The sequence below is a fragment of the Drosophila teissieri genome, chromosome 3R (assembly GCF_016746235.2).
Source record: "Drosophila teissieri strain GT53w chromosome 3R, Prin_Dtei_1.1, whole genome shotgun sequence".
NCBI lineage: Eukaryota > Metazoa > Arthropoda > Insecta > Diptera > Drosophilidae > Drosophila > Drosophila teissieri.
In genome coordinates, this window is record NC_053032.1 from 8,127,785 (window position 1) to 8,142,196 (window position 14,412).

At 42.7% G+C, this 14,412-nt stretch overlaps 4 protein-coding genes across 6 annotated transcripts in view; 2 read left to right on the top strand and 2 right to left on the bottom strand.

Annotated features, from left to right (window-relative positions):
- LOC122622553 (5'-AMP-activated protein kinase subunit gamma-1) overlaps positions 1-14,412 on the bottom strand; it is a 65,624-nt gene that overhangs the window by 42,890 nt on the left and 8,322 nt on the right. The gene's annotated exons all lie outside the window — the stretch shown is intronic.
- Positions 3,188-6,762, top strand: LOC122622555 (sensory neuron membrane protein 1). Its single transcript, XM_043801100.1, has 7 exons — positions 3,188-3,395; positions 3,455-3,612; positions 3,682-3,829; positions 4,786-5,040; positions 5,111-5,617; positions 5,678-5,856; positions 5,916-6,762. Exons 1-7 carry the CDS (start codon positions 3,285-3,287, stop codon positions 6,211-6,213), a joined length of 1,656 nt encoding a protein of 551 aa, XP_043657035.1. The 5' UTR covers positions 3,188-3,284; the 3' UTR covers positions 6,214-6,762.
- LOC122622556 (carboxypeptidase N subunit 2) lies at positions 6,875-8,164 on the bottom strand. The gene has a single exon (XM_043801101.1). The coding sequence runs from the start codon at positions 8,162-8,164 to the stop codon at positions 6,875-6,877; it is 1,290 nt and encodes a 429-aa protein (XP_043657036.1).
- LOC122622554 (leucine-rich repeat-containing G-protein coupled receptor 4) lies at positions 11,108-14,219 on the top strand. Its single transcript, XM_043801099.1, has one exon. The coding sequence runs from the start codon at positions 11,146-11,148 to the stop codon at positions 12,802-12,804; it is 1,659 nt and encodes a 552-aa protein (XP_043657034.1). The 5' UTR covers positions 11,108-11,145; the 3' UTR covers positions 12,805-14,219.

The window sequence follows — 14,412 nt, forward strand, 5'->3', positions numbered from 1 at the left end:
AATATACAAGTATAAACCGAGTGCCGCACAATGAGTGGGCTGTAATTGCTGTTAAATGATGTAGGATGCCAGGTGCTCAAGGCACCACCACTTCCACAAGTGATTGAATGATCGTCACTCGGTTCTTTGGAGGCTTATGCAATCAATCCGTTGACACTCTCACGTGATCCCTGTTCCCCAGTAGATGATTCACATCACTCGTCTGATAGTGCAAATGTCACTTGCTTTCCGTCGACTTCGAGCGATTCATTAAAGGCTGTCAGGCGGCGCATAACTGATATTCCAATCGTCGTGAGGAGTGGAGAGTGAGAACCAAGTGGCTGGACGTTTAGAAAGCGAATCCCACAAGGTTAAAGCCACTTCCGCCCCAAGACAAGAACTCCAACTCCAAACAATGAGCTCTGTGGCAAGTGCGTTAGCAAATTAGCGTTGCGAAGCCAGTGGGTTGGGGGATTCAAGTGGGTGGAGGATCGTGGGATCTCGCAGCTTCCTGCTAATTGCGAGCTTTTCCACTTTTAAGATGCCGCCAATTAGAACTCGTTCGCGGAGCTATAAACTTATGGAGTTTGCCATGTGTGTGGGAGGGAACTTTCATGGCACATTGGAATGCTTCAAGAACTGTTTTTACTTTATTTACTTCAAAACTGACAACACCGAAACGCAGAGAATTAGTATTCTCAGATTAAATGGTTATCATAATTAAATTAGTCTTCTTTTTTGCCTATTAACCTTGTCTTCAAGAGTTAAGGCAGTTTTAAATGCTTGTCCTTCATAAATTTGTAATCCTAAAACTACCACATATTTAGAAACATTGATATTTCAGAGAGTTGTTTCAGAGAGTAAATTAGAATCATAATCAAATTATTCTTCATTACTGCCCATTAAAGTTGTTTTCAACGACCAAGGCAGTTTTCCATGAGAACAACATTTTTGCACAGCTTGACAGTTTAGTATCATTATTAATCAAGCAACGACATCAGTTAGGTCAACTTATTTTCAAACAACAATTTAAGGTTACGTACTTAGGATAAACTGCACTGCTGTAAACTGTATTGCAACTTTAAAGAATAGATCATCGCGCTGTCGAAATATTTAAAGACTTCATCAAAAGAACCCATAAAAAGTAACTAGACAATTTTAATATTTTTAGCTACACTGAACCAAATCAATAATCAGAATAAATAAGAATCCGTATCCATTTTACTGAATATGGTAAATGCAAAGATAGCGGGGTTGAAAATTATGAAAACGTGTGTTTCCTTGATTTGGTTTCTTCGACACGTTCTGTATTTTGAATACCCATTTCTCGTTTTGAAGCCCACGAAGTAGGTCCCAAGACCCAGTTAGCTACACTCTTAACCCCTTGAGCACTTCCGCGATTTGAAAACTATTGAAAACTATTTGGGGCAGCAATCGGCAATTGGCGGCAATCGAAATTGAGAATTTCCTCTTTCGCCTCGAGCTCAAACGTAATCAAATTGTTAGCTGCGCTGGCACTTTATTTTCCATTTCAATTTCCATTTGCTCAGCAGAAAATCGAAGAAACCTGGGGACATACTATGTTCTTTGCGTATCTGAAGTATCTGAGGTATCTGAATCTGAACGATCGGCTGCCGTTGTCAAGCGCGCTTCAGTTTACGTTTTCCACTCTCGTCTCGACTCGTTTTTCTCTGTCATTTTCGACTGGCGACCTGGAGAGGCCCTGTCTGTCTTACATATCTACATACATACATATAGGTATGTTTCTCGACTCGACTCAATTCGACTCGACGGCAGAGTCACGTGTTTGGGTTTTGCCATTGTTCAAGTTGTTTCTCTGTTTTTGATTTTTTGTTGCCTTTAGTTTTAGTTTTTGTTTTGTGCCACTGTTATGCATTATGTTTTGCACTCGGTTTCAGTTTCGATTTCTGTTTGTGTCAACAAACGGCCAACTGAGAAGGGGCGTGGCCGTGCCCAGTTTCCCGGTCAAGGTGGCAGAGCATCTAACTCAAAGAGACTTATTGGCTAATTGAAGACTGACTATATTCAGATAAGCAGGCGACGAAAGTACTCCAAGATATTTAGACTGCGCTCAGGAAACTGTATTTACAATCATTTATTTAAAGAAAAAGGTTTAAGTAGCATAAAGAACATTAAAAAGAGCATTTACTGTATTTTTCAAAACTCAACTGGTACTTTTTTTTAGAATTGGATGACCCAACCAACAAATAATGTATACTTTTTTTACATTATGAAATCAAAATGAATCCAGCAAATACTCAAATAATATAGAATAGTAGTATTTGTCCTTTTCACTCAAATTCCATTCAAACCTTGAGAGTCTGGCTCACTCCTTTCTTGAATATCCATTAACACTTGCATTCGTTCTCCATGAAATTGGAAAATGTAATAGCCGCAATTACGGAAAGAATTTTCCAAGGAAACGCAACAAGACCTAATAATGGAATATAGGCCAGGTGTCGCATAAGTCATAAGTCATTTAGGAAATTCAATTACAGAAGTATAGAAATAAGTTCTCCAAGTCCAAGTGCATAACGTTTAGGTAGGTGATAGTAGGCCCTTTAGGGTAGCTAAAGCTTCTGTAAGGGTTGATGATGTTGTGGTGTATGTTATTATGCTATTATGCTATTATTAATTCCAAAAGCAAAATTACCATTTGCTTACGACATAGGAAAACCATCGCCTTTAAGGATCTTCATTGAACTCCCCCCAAAAGAAAGCAAATGAAATGATTTCGTTAATATTCTTAGCCCATCAAACGCTTAAACGCTTAAAACGATTCGGACCAGAATGGACCGCTAAGATCGTTCAACCGAATCCGATTTTGGGCTATGCGAGCAATTAAGTCAGATTGCCAGAGGTGCATGATCAACCGACTTTATGACCAGGGACCAGAACAAAAGTCAGTTAAACCGCATTCGTGCGTCCGACTATGGCCGAATCTGCGTAGACCGTAGAGCGTAGAGCGTAGAGCGTAGAGTAGAAACAATTTATAATACTCGAATACATGCAATTATTGATTTTATAAGTAATGCCGTGTTATCTGATTGTTTTGCCATCCGGCCTGCCGCCTCCTCAACCGCAAAGTTTCTATGGGTGAGCGAAAAATATTCGCACGTTCCGTCCAATTTGAGGAGGGGATTCCGGACTCCAGAGTCGCGACGATTCAGTTGCGTCGCGACTGTGAAAGCCTCAGGTCTTCAGCTCGAAGGAGGCAATCGGATTGAAAGGATTTCGCCGAATAGAAAAGAAGGGAAGGGAATAGAAGGAACCATAGCCCAGAGATGCAAGTACCTCGGGTGAAGCTCCTCATGGGCTCGGGAGCCATGTTCGTCTTTGCCATAATCTATGGCTGGGTTATCTTTCCGAAAATTCTCAAGTTTATGATTTCAAAGGTGGGACCGATAAAGGAGCAATCCCCGGGTTTAATCTAACAGTGGCTCTCCCCAAATAGCAAGTAACCCTAAAGCCGGGATCGGATGTTCGGGAACTCTGGTCCAACACTCCATTCCCCCTGCACTTCTACATCTACGTTTTCAACGTTACCAATCCGGATGAGGTATCCGAGGGAGCCAAGCCACGTCTACAGGAAGTTGGTCCCTTCGTATTCGAGTGGGTTTCTAACATATATTAGATTGTGTGGGATAGCACGTAACTAACCCTGTTTTTCCCTGCTTTGAGTGAGTGGAAGGACAAGTACGATTTGGAGGATGATGTCGTAGAGGACACGGTCAGCTTCACCATGAGGAACACCTTCATATTTAACCCGAAGGAGACGCTGCCACTTACGGGCGAAGAGGAGATTATCCTTCCGCACCCCATAATGCAGGTAATTTTGAGACGAACTGAAACCTTTTAAACGTGGAGCTGCATGGTAAGCAATAATTAATAATTAAGACTGCTCACATATTTTTGGTATTTATTGCTATATATTTTCGGTAAAATAATCATATTTATACCCGTTACTCGTAGAGTACAAGGGTATACTAGATTCGTTGAAAAGTATGTAACTGGCAAAAGGAAGCACTTCCGACCATAAATATATATTCTTGATCAGAATCAATAGCCAAGTCGATCTGGCCATGTCCGTCTGTCCGTCTGTCTGTCCGTATGAACGTCGAGATCTCAGGAACTACAAAAGGTAGAAAGTTGAGATTAAGCATACTGACTCCTGAGACATAGACGCAGCGCAAGTTTGTCGATTCATGTTGCCACGCCCACTCTAACGCGCGAAACTGCCACGCCCACACTTTTGAAAAATGTTTTGATATTTTTTCATTTTTGTATTAGTCTTATAAATTTCTATCGATTTGCCAAAAAACTTTTTGCCACGCCCACTCTAGCGCCCACAAACCGCCAAAAACTGTCAGCGCTGAAGACTCCTTCGCACTTTCACTAGCTGAGTAACGGGTATCAGATAGTCGGGAAACTCGACTAAAGCGTTCTCTCTTGTTTTTCATATTTTCATTTTAAATCAAATCCTTTTTGTTATCCATTAGTACAATCTTATTGTTAATTTAAAATTAGCATTCGCTGCATCAGCGACTTCATAGCAATTAGAGATTCTGGTCAGAGCTATGGAAAACTGCACCAAAGGCGCCAGCTAATGACCACGTGGCCTATTGTTAGCCAAGTGAATTATGCAAATTGCATTCCCAGCCCCAAAATAGCAGCCACGAAATTAACCCATTAAGAGTGATAGAAATGGATTTCAGAATGGCGTCTTTTGTGTTTAGTAATTCAAAGCTCAAATTACCCCGCGATTTTTTCCCTACAATTTTACAGCCTGGCGGCATTTCGGTTCAAAGGGAAAAGGCTGCCATGATGGAGCTGGTTTCCAAGGGATTAAGCATAGTGTTTCCGGATGCCAAAGCCTTTCTGAAAGCCAAATTTATGGATTTGTTTTTCCGGGGCATCAACGTAGACTGCTCCTCGGAAGAATTCTCCGCAAAGGCCCTCTGCACGGTGTTTTACACGGGAGAAGTTAAGCAGGCCAAACAAGTAAACCAGACGCACTTTTTGTTCTCGTTTATGGGTCAGGTGAGCAAATGATACTGTTAATAGTGTTACTTAAGCCCCTGAAGTTCCACTAAATCATATCGAATAACAGGCCAATCACTCGGATGCTGGGAGGTTTACAGTCTGTCGCGGAGTGAAGAATAACAAAAAGCTAGGAAAGGTTGTGAAGTTCGCCGACGAACCGGAGCAAGACATTTGGCCAGATGGCGAGTGCAACACCTTCATTGGCACTGATTCCACGGTTTTTGCACCGGGCTTGAAGAAGGAGGATGGCCTGTGGGCATTCACCCCGGACTTGTGTAGATCCCTTGGAGCCTATTACCAGCACAAGTCATCCTACCATGGCATGCCGTCGATGAGATACACCCTGGATTTGGGGGATATACGTGCTGATGAGAGACTTCACTGCTTCTGCGAAGATCCCGAAGATCTGGACACGTGTCCGCCCAAGGGAACTATGAATCTGGCGGCCTGTGTTGGAGGTCCGTTGATGGCATCCATGCCTCATTTCTATCTGGGCGACCCAAAGCTGATTGCAGATGTGGATGGTCTTAGTCCGAATGAAAAGGATCATGCTGTCTACATAGACTTTGAACTCGTAAGGAGCCACTTAGATTCGTGCATATTCACGTATATTTTCAACTTGTCCCCTCTTCAGATGTCTGGAACCCCTTTTCAGGCTGCGAAGCGATTGCAGTTTAACCTGGACATGGAGCCAGTGGAGGGCATCGAACCCATGAAGAATCTGCCCAAACTGATACTGCCCATGTTTTGGGTGGAGGAGGGCGTACATCTCAACAAGACCTACACGAACTTAGTAAAATACACACTTTTTCTGTGGGTTGGAATCTACAACATTAAGAGAAATTATATAACTTATAGTACTTTCATTGCAGGGGCCTCAAAATCAACTCTGTCTTGCGCTGGTCCCTAATAACTTTCTCCCTGGTTGGCCTCATGTTTTCCGCCTATCTTTTCTACCATAAGTCCGACAGTTTGGACATAACCGGTATCCTCAAGGAGAACAACAAGGTAGACGATGTGACCAGCACAAAGGAGCCCTTGCCTCCAGCGAATGCAAAGCAATCTACTACTGTGCACCCGGTTCAGGTGCCCAATACTCTGATTCCCGGCACGAATCCCGCCACCCACCCAGCTCCCCATCTCAAAATGGAGCATCGGGAGCGCTACTGATCCCTCAAATGGCGATCTCCAGCGATCTCTGCACCATAGTCGTAGTCCACTGCACCTGAGTAGTCCAACATGAGCTAATAAATTGAGACAGATATAAGCACCTTCGTCTGGGGAACTGGTCGGTGGCCAATCGAGTGATCGCTAATCGATGATCGCTGATCGCAGATGACAAGATCTGTGCGCTCCACTGACACCAATTAGCGTGGATCCAGCAAAAAACGCAAAACCAGCTATTGAAGTTCGAGATCAGCGATCACAAGTGTCTGTGAATTGACAAATCGGTTTTAAACAATGGTTGCAATGTGTGTAAACCGAAAACAATTGCAAAGACAGGCGTAAAAGTTAAAGCAAAATATCTCTTTTTGTTAGGCGCTGATTAATGATTTGTAAACAGTATGCAGAATTTACACTTTCTTAATTAATTTTAATGAAGATAAATTATAAGTACTTGTTCTGTTGGCCCTTAAGTAGTGGGAAGTGGTTGTAGTTGTATGAAAATATAAGTCAAACAAAGAAATGGAAAATAAATGCCATCTTTTTGGCTTAATGTATGCATTGAACCATTTGCCTTTTTATAAAAGATTTACGCAGCTATATACTTTTTCACATTTCTTTAAATAACTGCGCATTTAAAACTATTTCCCTTTTAAAAGCTTAAACCCTATGACATTCCACATCGCATTGGCCCCCGAGGATCTCCAACTAATCGATCTTCCAAGATAGCTGTATCCTTGGGCAGTTCGAACTCTAACAGATCCGCCAACTGACCGCAGTTAAGCTCCGCTTCCTCGACAAAGAAGTCCTCATCCAGATCCTTAATAAAGATCTCCCTTCCCTCTTCGTGGCTTATCTCCAAGTAGTTGAGATCCTTCAGATACGGCAGCATGTCCATGTTATCCGAAGTCAAGTTGTCGTAGGTAAAGCTCAATCTTTCCAATCCCTTGGCTGAGGTAATTTTTGGTAAGTCCGCGAGATTTACAATGCCCGTTACATCCAAGTCAACTAGTTTAGTGGCCTTCGACAGGAAGTCAAGTTTATACAGATTGGTATTGGCCAAGTAGAGATGCTCCAGATCCTGGGGCTGGGAAATCTTCAACTCATTCAGGTATAGGTTAGTCTCCAGTTGGACACCAACCACTCGTCCATCCAACTTCACTGATTCGAGACCGCAATTGGTGGCCTCCAACTCATTGATTTCAGCTGATAGATGCAGACTTCTGAGTTGGCGATTAAACGAGAGCGAGAGATGATCAATCTTACTAAACATATTTAAAGGAATCCGCGCTAGTTGATTATTTCTGGCTGAGAAATCTGACAGATGTTTTTGCTGATCACTGAACAGTTCGCCAGGCAGTTCCCTCAGCTGATTACTGTCCAGATTTATGGACTTAAGAGATCCTAGTTGTGAGAAGATGTGCTGGGATATAGTCATTAACCGATTGTTAGATAAGTTGATCCTTTGAAGGTTCCTTAGGGGCCGAAATATGGTGGTGGGCAGATCCTCTATTTGATTGTCTGATAAGTTGAGTTCCTCCAGTTGGGTGGCCAATTCAAAAGTGTTCCTATCCAGAACGCGGAGGGCATTTCCTCCAAAATTCAATCTTCTCAAGTTTTGGGCACCCTCAAAACATTCTCGTTCAATTTGTTGAAGCCCGCACTCCAATACATGGAATTCCACAAGTTGAGGAAGGTTCAGAAAGAGTTTCCTCGGCAAATTGGCCAAATGGGAACTATAAAGAACGAGAGATTCGTAGTTCCTCAAATGTTTAGTCACCCTTTCTGAGAAGTAGGCAACTTCTGCAGCCAAAGGGTATTTCAATTTCGTGCACGTATTTTCGCGGCAATCCAAACTCTCAATTGCAATTTCCTCAAGCTTTTGTCGCGAATCCTCACAGGTCGCGAAACCAATCACTGCGATAAAAATATAGTTCAGATAGTTTAGCATCCGCATCTTGGCTTAAGCAGACTGAGCCTAGAGCTAGCTTGGGGGGCATTTTAATACAAAACCAGAACGCGACCTTCAAGAACCACCCCAAAAAAGCCGAAACAGGTCTTTAGGTATCCGTTTGTTTGTTTGCGTGTTTGTTGTTGTTTTTGTGCCGACCCACTCCACAATCTGGTTCGATTTTTGGTCAATAAAATTTTATTGTTCCTCTCAATGAATATATTTGCATTGTTGTTGCTTCTGCGCTCCGGTGGAGAACATTATCAGGCCTTTGGCATAATACCCGCCGATAAGCACGATCTCTCGATCGTACTTCATAACACGGCTCTCTCGGCGGATTGCTCGACTCATACTCGTAGTTATAGTTTATGGCCCAGTTGTGCCAGCTGATATGGCTGGCATGGCTGCTGGTTGTGGACGGAGCACTCCCATTGCAAGAGTATGCCAAGTCTGGCTACGTTTGGTCTGGGCGGTCGCTGATAATCATAGGAGTTGTCTACAAGCAGTTAGCAGTAAGCTCAGACTGTCATCTTCTGATGGGAGAATGTTTAGATGTGGTGCATATGGTGTTGATTTGAACGTGTCATCTTTCACTATCTTAGCTTACAATCTATATTTTCTGAATCAGATATCTTATCTTCAAAGCGTATAATGTACTTCCCCGTATGCTGCATCTAATTAGTCATAAAATCGGATTACAAATTATCTGCCAACTGACTGGTTTTTCAGCCAAAATAGGAAATATAGAAATATCCGTATTTTTTGGTACTGCATATTACTCCAGCTATAGTAGTTTAAAGCATTTACGCCTTTATGCAAATACCAAAAAGCACTTGGAAATAAACTCGCCTGTTTTAAAGGCAGTTAGCTCATTTTCCAGTTATATCATTACCGACTTCGTCATCGGTGCAGTCAGATGGGTGGAACAACCTTTGAATATCCTGAACATTTAGTGTTCGAATGACCAATAAACCTAATGAAATAAATCAAGTGCCATAAACCGAAGGCGCCATATAAAATCACCCACAATAGAGGCAAAAAGTGCGGCGTGACCGATGGGGCGCTATACGAGTATGCTGATTTATATATTTCTGTATCGCATTTGTTTACACTGCTAAACTATTGGGGGAATTTGGTTTGAATGAAGTACAGACGGCGGGGCAAAGTCTCTTGGAGGCAGAAAAGCTGAAAAAATGCTGGTAATTCTCACTCTTTTTTTCTCGGGGCTTGTATGCAAAGTAATTGCGGCAAATTGAATTCAACAAAGGGGGCACAGACGAAAAAGTGTATCGCTAAACGAAGTCATGCCGTTTCAATTGAGCTACAATAGATATATGTAGATATAGCTATAGCAAATGCCCTGGAAAGAACAAAAGCAGTCTCGAGTCGCGTAATTTAAAAACCATTGGCTCATAATAAGCGCAGTGCAAACAGGCAGCTCAATTGTAATACGTAAAGTGGAAAAATTGGACATCGATATTCAAATTGTTTGCCAGGCCAAAGCCCAGCAAATCCCACCAAAATCGAATGGAAAATTCATTTTTTACATTTCAACAAGCGAATAAATTTGTTTGCATACAAATTAATAAGGCTTTGCCTGTCACAATCTTTTTGTTTTCGCCCGCTAAGCTGCAACTGGCTAATTGAGCGACTGAAAGCAGGTTGAACGTGTTCTCAACCCGCTCGCACGTCGATATATTGGCTAAATATTTTACACATTTTTCCACTGACATGTCACCACTTCGCACTCACTGAGGCAGGCGAAAGTTCTGGGTTGGATAATTTATGGATGTTTTCGTGTAAGAGTGGCATCTATTCCTGCTGATCATCGCTGAACCCATGCCAAATGATTGCTTAAAAACAACAAAATAATTATAAATAAAAATAATAAAAACGACAAACAGTTAACGGAAGTTCGGCTGCTCTTATCGAATCGAAACTCAAATGCCCTCCACTAAATAGTTTGCTTGATAAATATTGAGTCATCCGCGCAATAATCAGCAAAACCATTCAGCGCAAGGCAGTGGCAAAGACTTTTACGACCAACCAAATTTTAGATGGGTGATGTGTAAGTTAGACGTATTTTAAGATTTGTTTTACGCGCCTACACTTCGCCCAATTTCGATGGTAAAAGCCTTTTAGGCCCGTGAAAATACCCTTACATAAGGTGTATTCGATATGGCCAGCACTGGGCGAGTGTCCCATGTCCACGGCCTCATGTCCACTATCAGCAGCCAAGAGATTTCCACCTTTTGTTCAGCAAATCGCCGAGTAAACACTTCATGATAAGGCAACACAGGGACTGGTTGGAACTGCTCCGCAGATATTGTACAATGTTTTGTTCGAACTTAGTGAGTCTCGCCGGAATTTTGAATGGAGGCGGAGGCAGCAGAGCGAGAACTCCATGGGGCAGCACAAAATAATGAATAATAAATGGAGAGGCACAAACAAGTGTCAAAATAATGGTGACTACAAAACCAACCCGATTTTCCTATCTCACATACAGCAATAGACGTTACCTTCTTTTTAATAGATATTCCTAAAATTTTCCGAACGTTTCTTAGCTCTCTAACAATTCGATTAATTCTAATTAAGTGTGTTACTTCGTCAGCAGTTTAACATTTACAGCGATTTTTAAAGCTCTATATTTCTTCGAGATTCTTGAATTACCAACAAATTACATGTTTGCTCTTGGCTTTCACTGATCAGAATTTAAAAAGTAAGTTATATTTTTAACCATCCGAGAAATTCGTTGCCATTCCGATTGCCTAAACTTCTCTGACTTACACTTTCGAAACGAACTGTACTCGCCTCAGATGAACCATATTTTTTTGCAAAATCAAAACACCATGAATAGAATGGGCTGGCAATTATATAGAACTGATGATCGTTATTTGAGCATTATAGCAGGGGTTATCTGGCCAGGCGTTTGGCGGTCATCGTTTGGAATCAGTTTCAGGTCGAACGTGAATCGTGGAGCACGCCAAATGTACGTCCGGAATTGTCTGCCGTTCCTCTGGAGCTGTTTGCTGATCTCATTGACGGCCACAACTAGTGCTGAGGAGGACGCGGATGCAGATGTGGAGAATACATCTAGAATCGTGCTGGTTTCCAGTTTGGAAGGTCATTGTCAAACGGAGGGCAAGGTAACCAGCTGCAGGGGTTTCGAGTTTGCGGGAGAGGACGAGAAGGCCACCTTTGATCTGCCAACGGAGGTGCGGATTGCTGAGGATGGCACCACCTACGAAGTCGGCGATGAGGAGCAATCGCGAACCCTGATCTTCGAGAACTGCACCTTCACAAACTTTCCCCTGCGATTATTTTACACTCTGGAGGTCAGTGAGCTGGACATGCGAGGCTGTGGCATCCGCTTCATTTACTGGGAGAACTTTTCCATTGGTGCGGATAAGCTAGTGATCCTTCTGCTGAGCGATAATCAGATCGAAGTGCTGCCCACGAAAACCTTCAGGGGAGCCGGAAACTTGGAGTTTCTCTTCCTGAATCGCAACAAACTGGGCAAACTGCAAGCGGGTGCGTTTGATAATCTCGCGAACTTGCAGTATCTGGATCTCACTGAGAATAGCCTGGAGGATTTACCCGAGGGTGTATTTGCCCAACTGAAGAGTCTGCGGCACGTGGGCCTGGCCGATAACCAACTGACCACCATTGAAAGCGATTTATTTGCCCAAAATCCGGGCCTTTTGTCGGTCGCAATGCAGAACAACCGACTGCGGGAGGTGGGCGAGTACGCCTTTCGATCCCGGGGACCACATCACCAGATGCAGTACGTGGATCTATCGCATAACCCCGAGCTGGCTGTGCTTCTACTGAACATTAATGCCACCAATCTGACCGTTCGCAATTGCTCTCTGGACCGTGTCAATTTGTACGGATCGGTGACGAATGTCGATCTGAGCGACAATCGCGTGCGAGAGCTATACTTTCCCGCCTCGGAGGCCCTGGAGCACTTGGTGCTGCGCAACAACTCGCTGATTCAGCTGGCGTCGTTGAGCCGGGTGCCCAAACTCCGGCACCTGGATGTGTCGGACAATCCGAGACTGGGGCCGTTGCCCGAGGGCTGGCGGACGCCACATCTGGAGATGCTGGTGCTGCGGAACACGGGCCAGGTGGAGCTGCCGCTGGAAGCTTTGCAGGGTATGCAAAATCTGCAAAAACTGGACATTTCCGGTAATAATCTGACGGAAATCGATCCCTCCGCGTTCCCTACACTCACGCAACTAACTCACTTCTACATTCATGGCAATAATTGGAACTGCTTCAGCCTGAGAAACATTATGGATGTTCTCATCCGTGCCAATGGCATTGCCTACACAGTGGACAACTACGATCCGGATTTCCCGGGGGAATACTTTCACGGAATAGCCTGCATGTATCGCTTGCCCGAAAAGGAGGGTGTGGATTTTTCCTCCTCGGAAATGTCTGCCAGTGTGGAGTCCTCCCCAATAACAAGTAATTCTGATTCAAGCGAGGTGGACAAACTGCGTGAGGAACTCAAAGCGATGGTGCAGCACTTTGAGTCCAAGTTTGATTTGATGTTCAGTAAACTCTCGCAATTGAATGATCAGATTCAGGCTCTTGAAGTGTTCAACAAAACTGTTTGGAGTCAGGTGACCTTGTCCGTCTAAAGCTCTCCACATTTTTGCTTCAAAAAGATGTAATATATTGCCTATTTTATGTGATCGCATTTTAAAAGCTTTACAATTATATACACATATAAAAGAAGAATTTTCTAAAGCTTCTCAGCATTAAACATACAATTTTCCAGTCTAATAAAAAAATCATTTTTACTCGTCCTTCAAAAGTACTTATCAGGTAGGAGGAAACAGTCAGTCTGTCCGTCCGTATGAACGTCGAGATCTCAGGAACTAAAACTTGAAAGTTGAACTAGACATGCAGATTCCAGAGACAACAACGAACCGCAAGTTTGTTTCCCGATATTGCCACGCCCACTACTCCCACAAGCTGAGTAACGAGTATCTGATAGTCGAGGATCTTGACTTTAGTTCCCAAGTCTCCAAACCAATTTCTGCTGTCCATACTCCATTTCCCTGCTGATGTTGCCTTTCCAGCCCCCAAAATCAATGCAATTTGCAACATGACCACATCCAAATATTTGTTGGTCGCTGTGTCGTATACGTAGAATAATATTTAAACAAAAATATTGTTTTTCAAGCAAAGCAATGGCGGTGCTTTGTGTTCCCTTGCTGAAAGATATTGAAAGAGGTTCGTTCAACTCGGGCTGGCAAACAAAAAAGATAAACAAGGGGAAAACTGGAGGCCAAAGAGAAGCTTGAGGAGCTCGAGGAACTTGAGCAATTGGACAAAGTCAAGTCAATTACAGAACCAATATTTTCGGAAACTAAACAACAATATTGAATTCGATAGAATAGCTTTAAAGTTCAGATATAAATTGCCATCTGCTCATGCCAGCAGTTTTGATTATTTACGCTATTTTCCTACGATTCGCTTGCTCACACATTTATTGGTAACTAATTGCTTAGATAAACAAACAGTTTCGGTTTCAGTGCAGCCACTTCGAAAGGAAGGGCAGTAAAAACCCATCCAATCCCACGGAACTCGACGATCCGATCACTGGCCAATCTGCTGATCCGGAGTATCGTGTGCATGTGATTAGGAATAATCTAGAGATATATATATCCATTCGTACACGAATATATCCATTCGTACACGAATTTCGAATACGGTTTGTGTATATTGGCAGTGCAATTTTGGTTTAGAGGTAATTGGCACGCAAATCGTGCCAGCTGTAAGTGCGAACATTCAGTATTACCATAGAGTGCGAATATCTGTGAGTTATATTAGGTGTATCCGCTGATCAAAGTTCGAACTTAGCTGATTGAAAACTTCAGTAGCTATCTCCCCCAATTTCTGGGAATTCAGTTAAAGTGTGTTTGCTTAACTAGTGATAATAAGAAAGGCACTTATGATTTTATAACTATAACTTAAATCAGTCTCAACGACATCCAACAAAACTTGAGTTTCTCGAAGAATGTCCCAATCGTGTTTTTACCACCAAAAATTATAAAATAAATAAAATAAAATAATAAAATTATTTTAAAATATAATAAAAACATCTAAGTTCCAAAAATCTAACTATGAAATCCAAAGTGTCCGCGATTTTGGGTATTTTCCCAGCGTCGCCGCGATTTGGGGAATTTCCCACCCACTCAACATAGTCACCTACACAAAAGGCAGATGGAAAAGATTTGGGG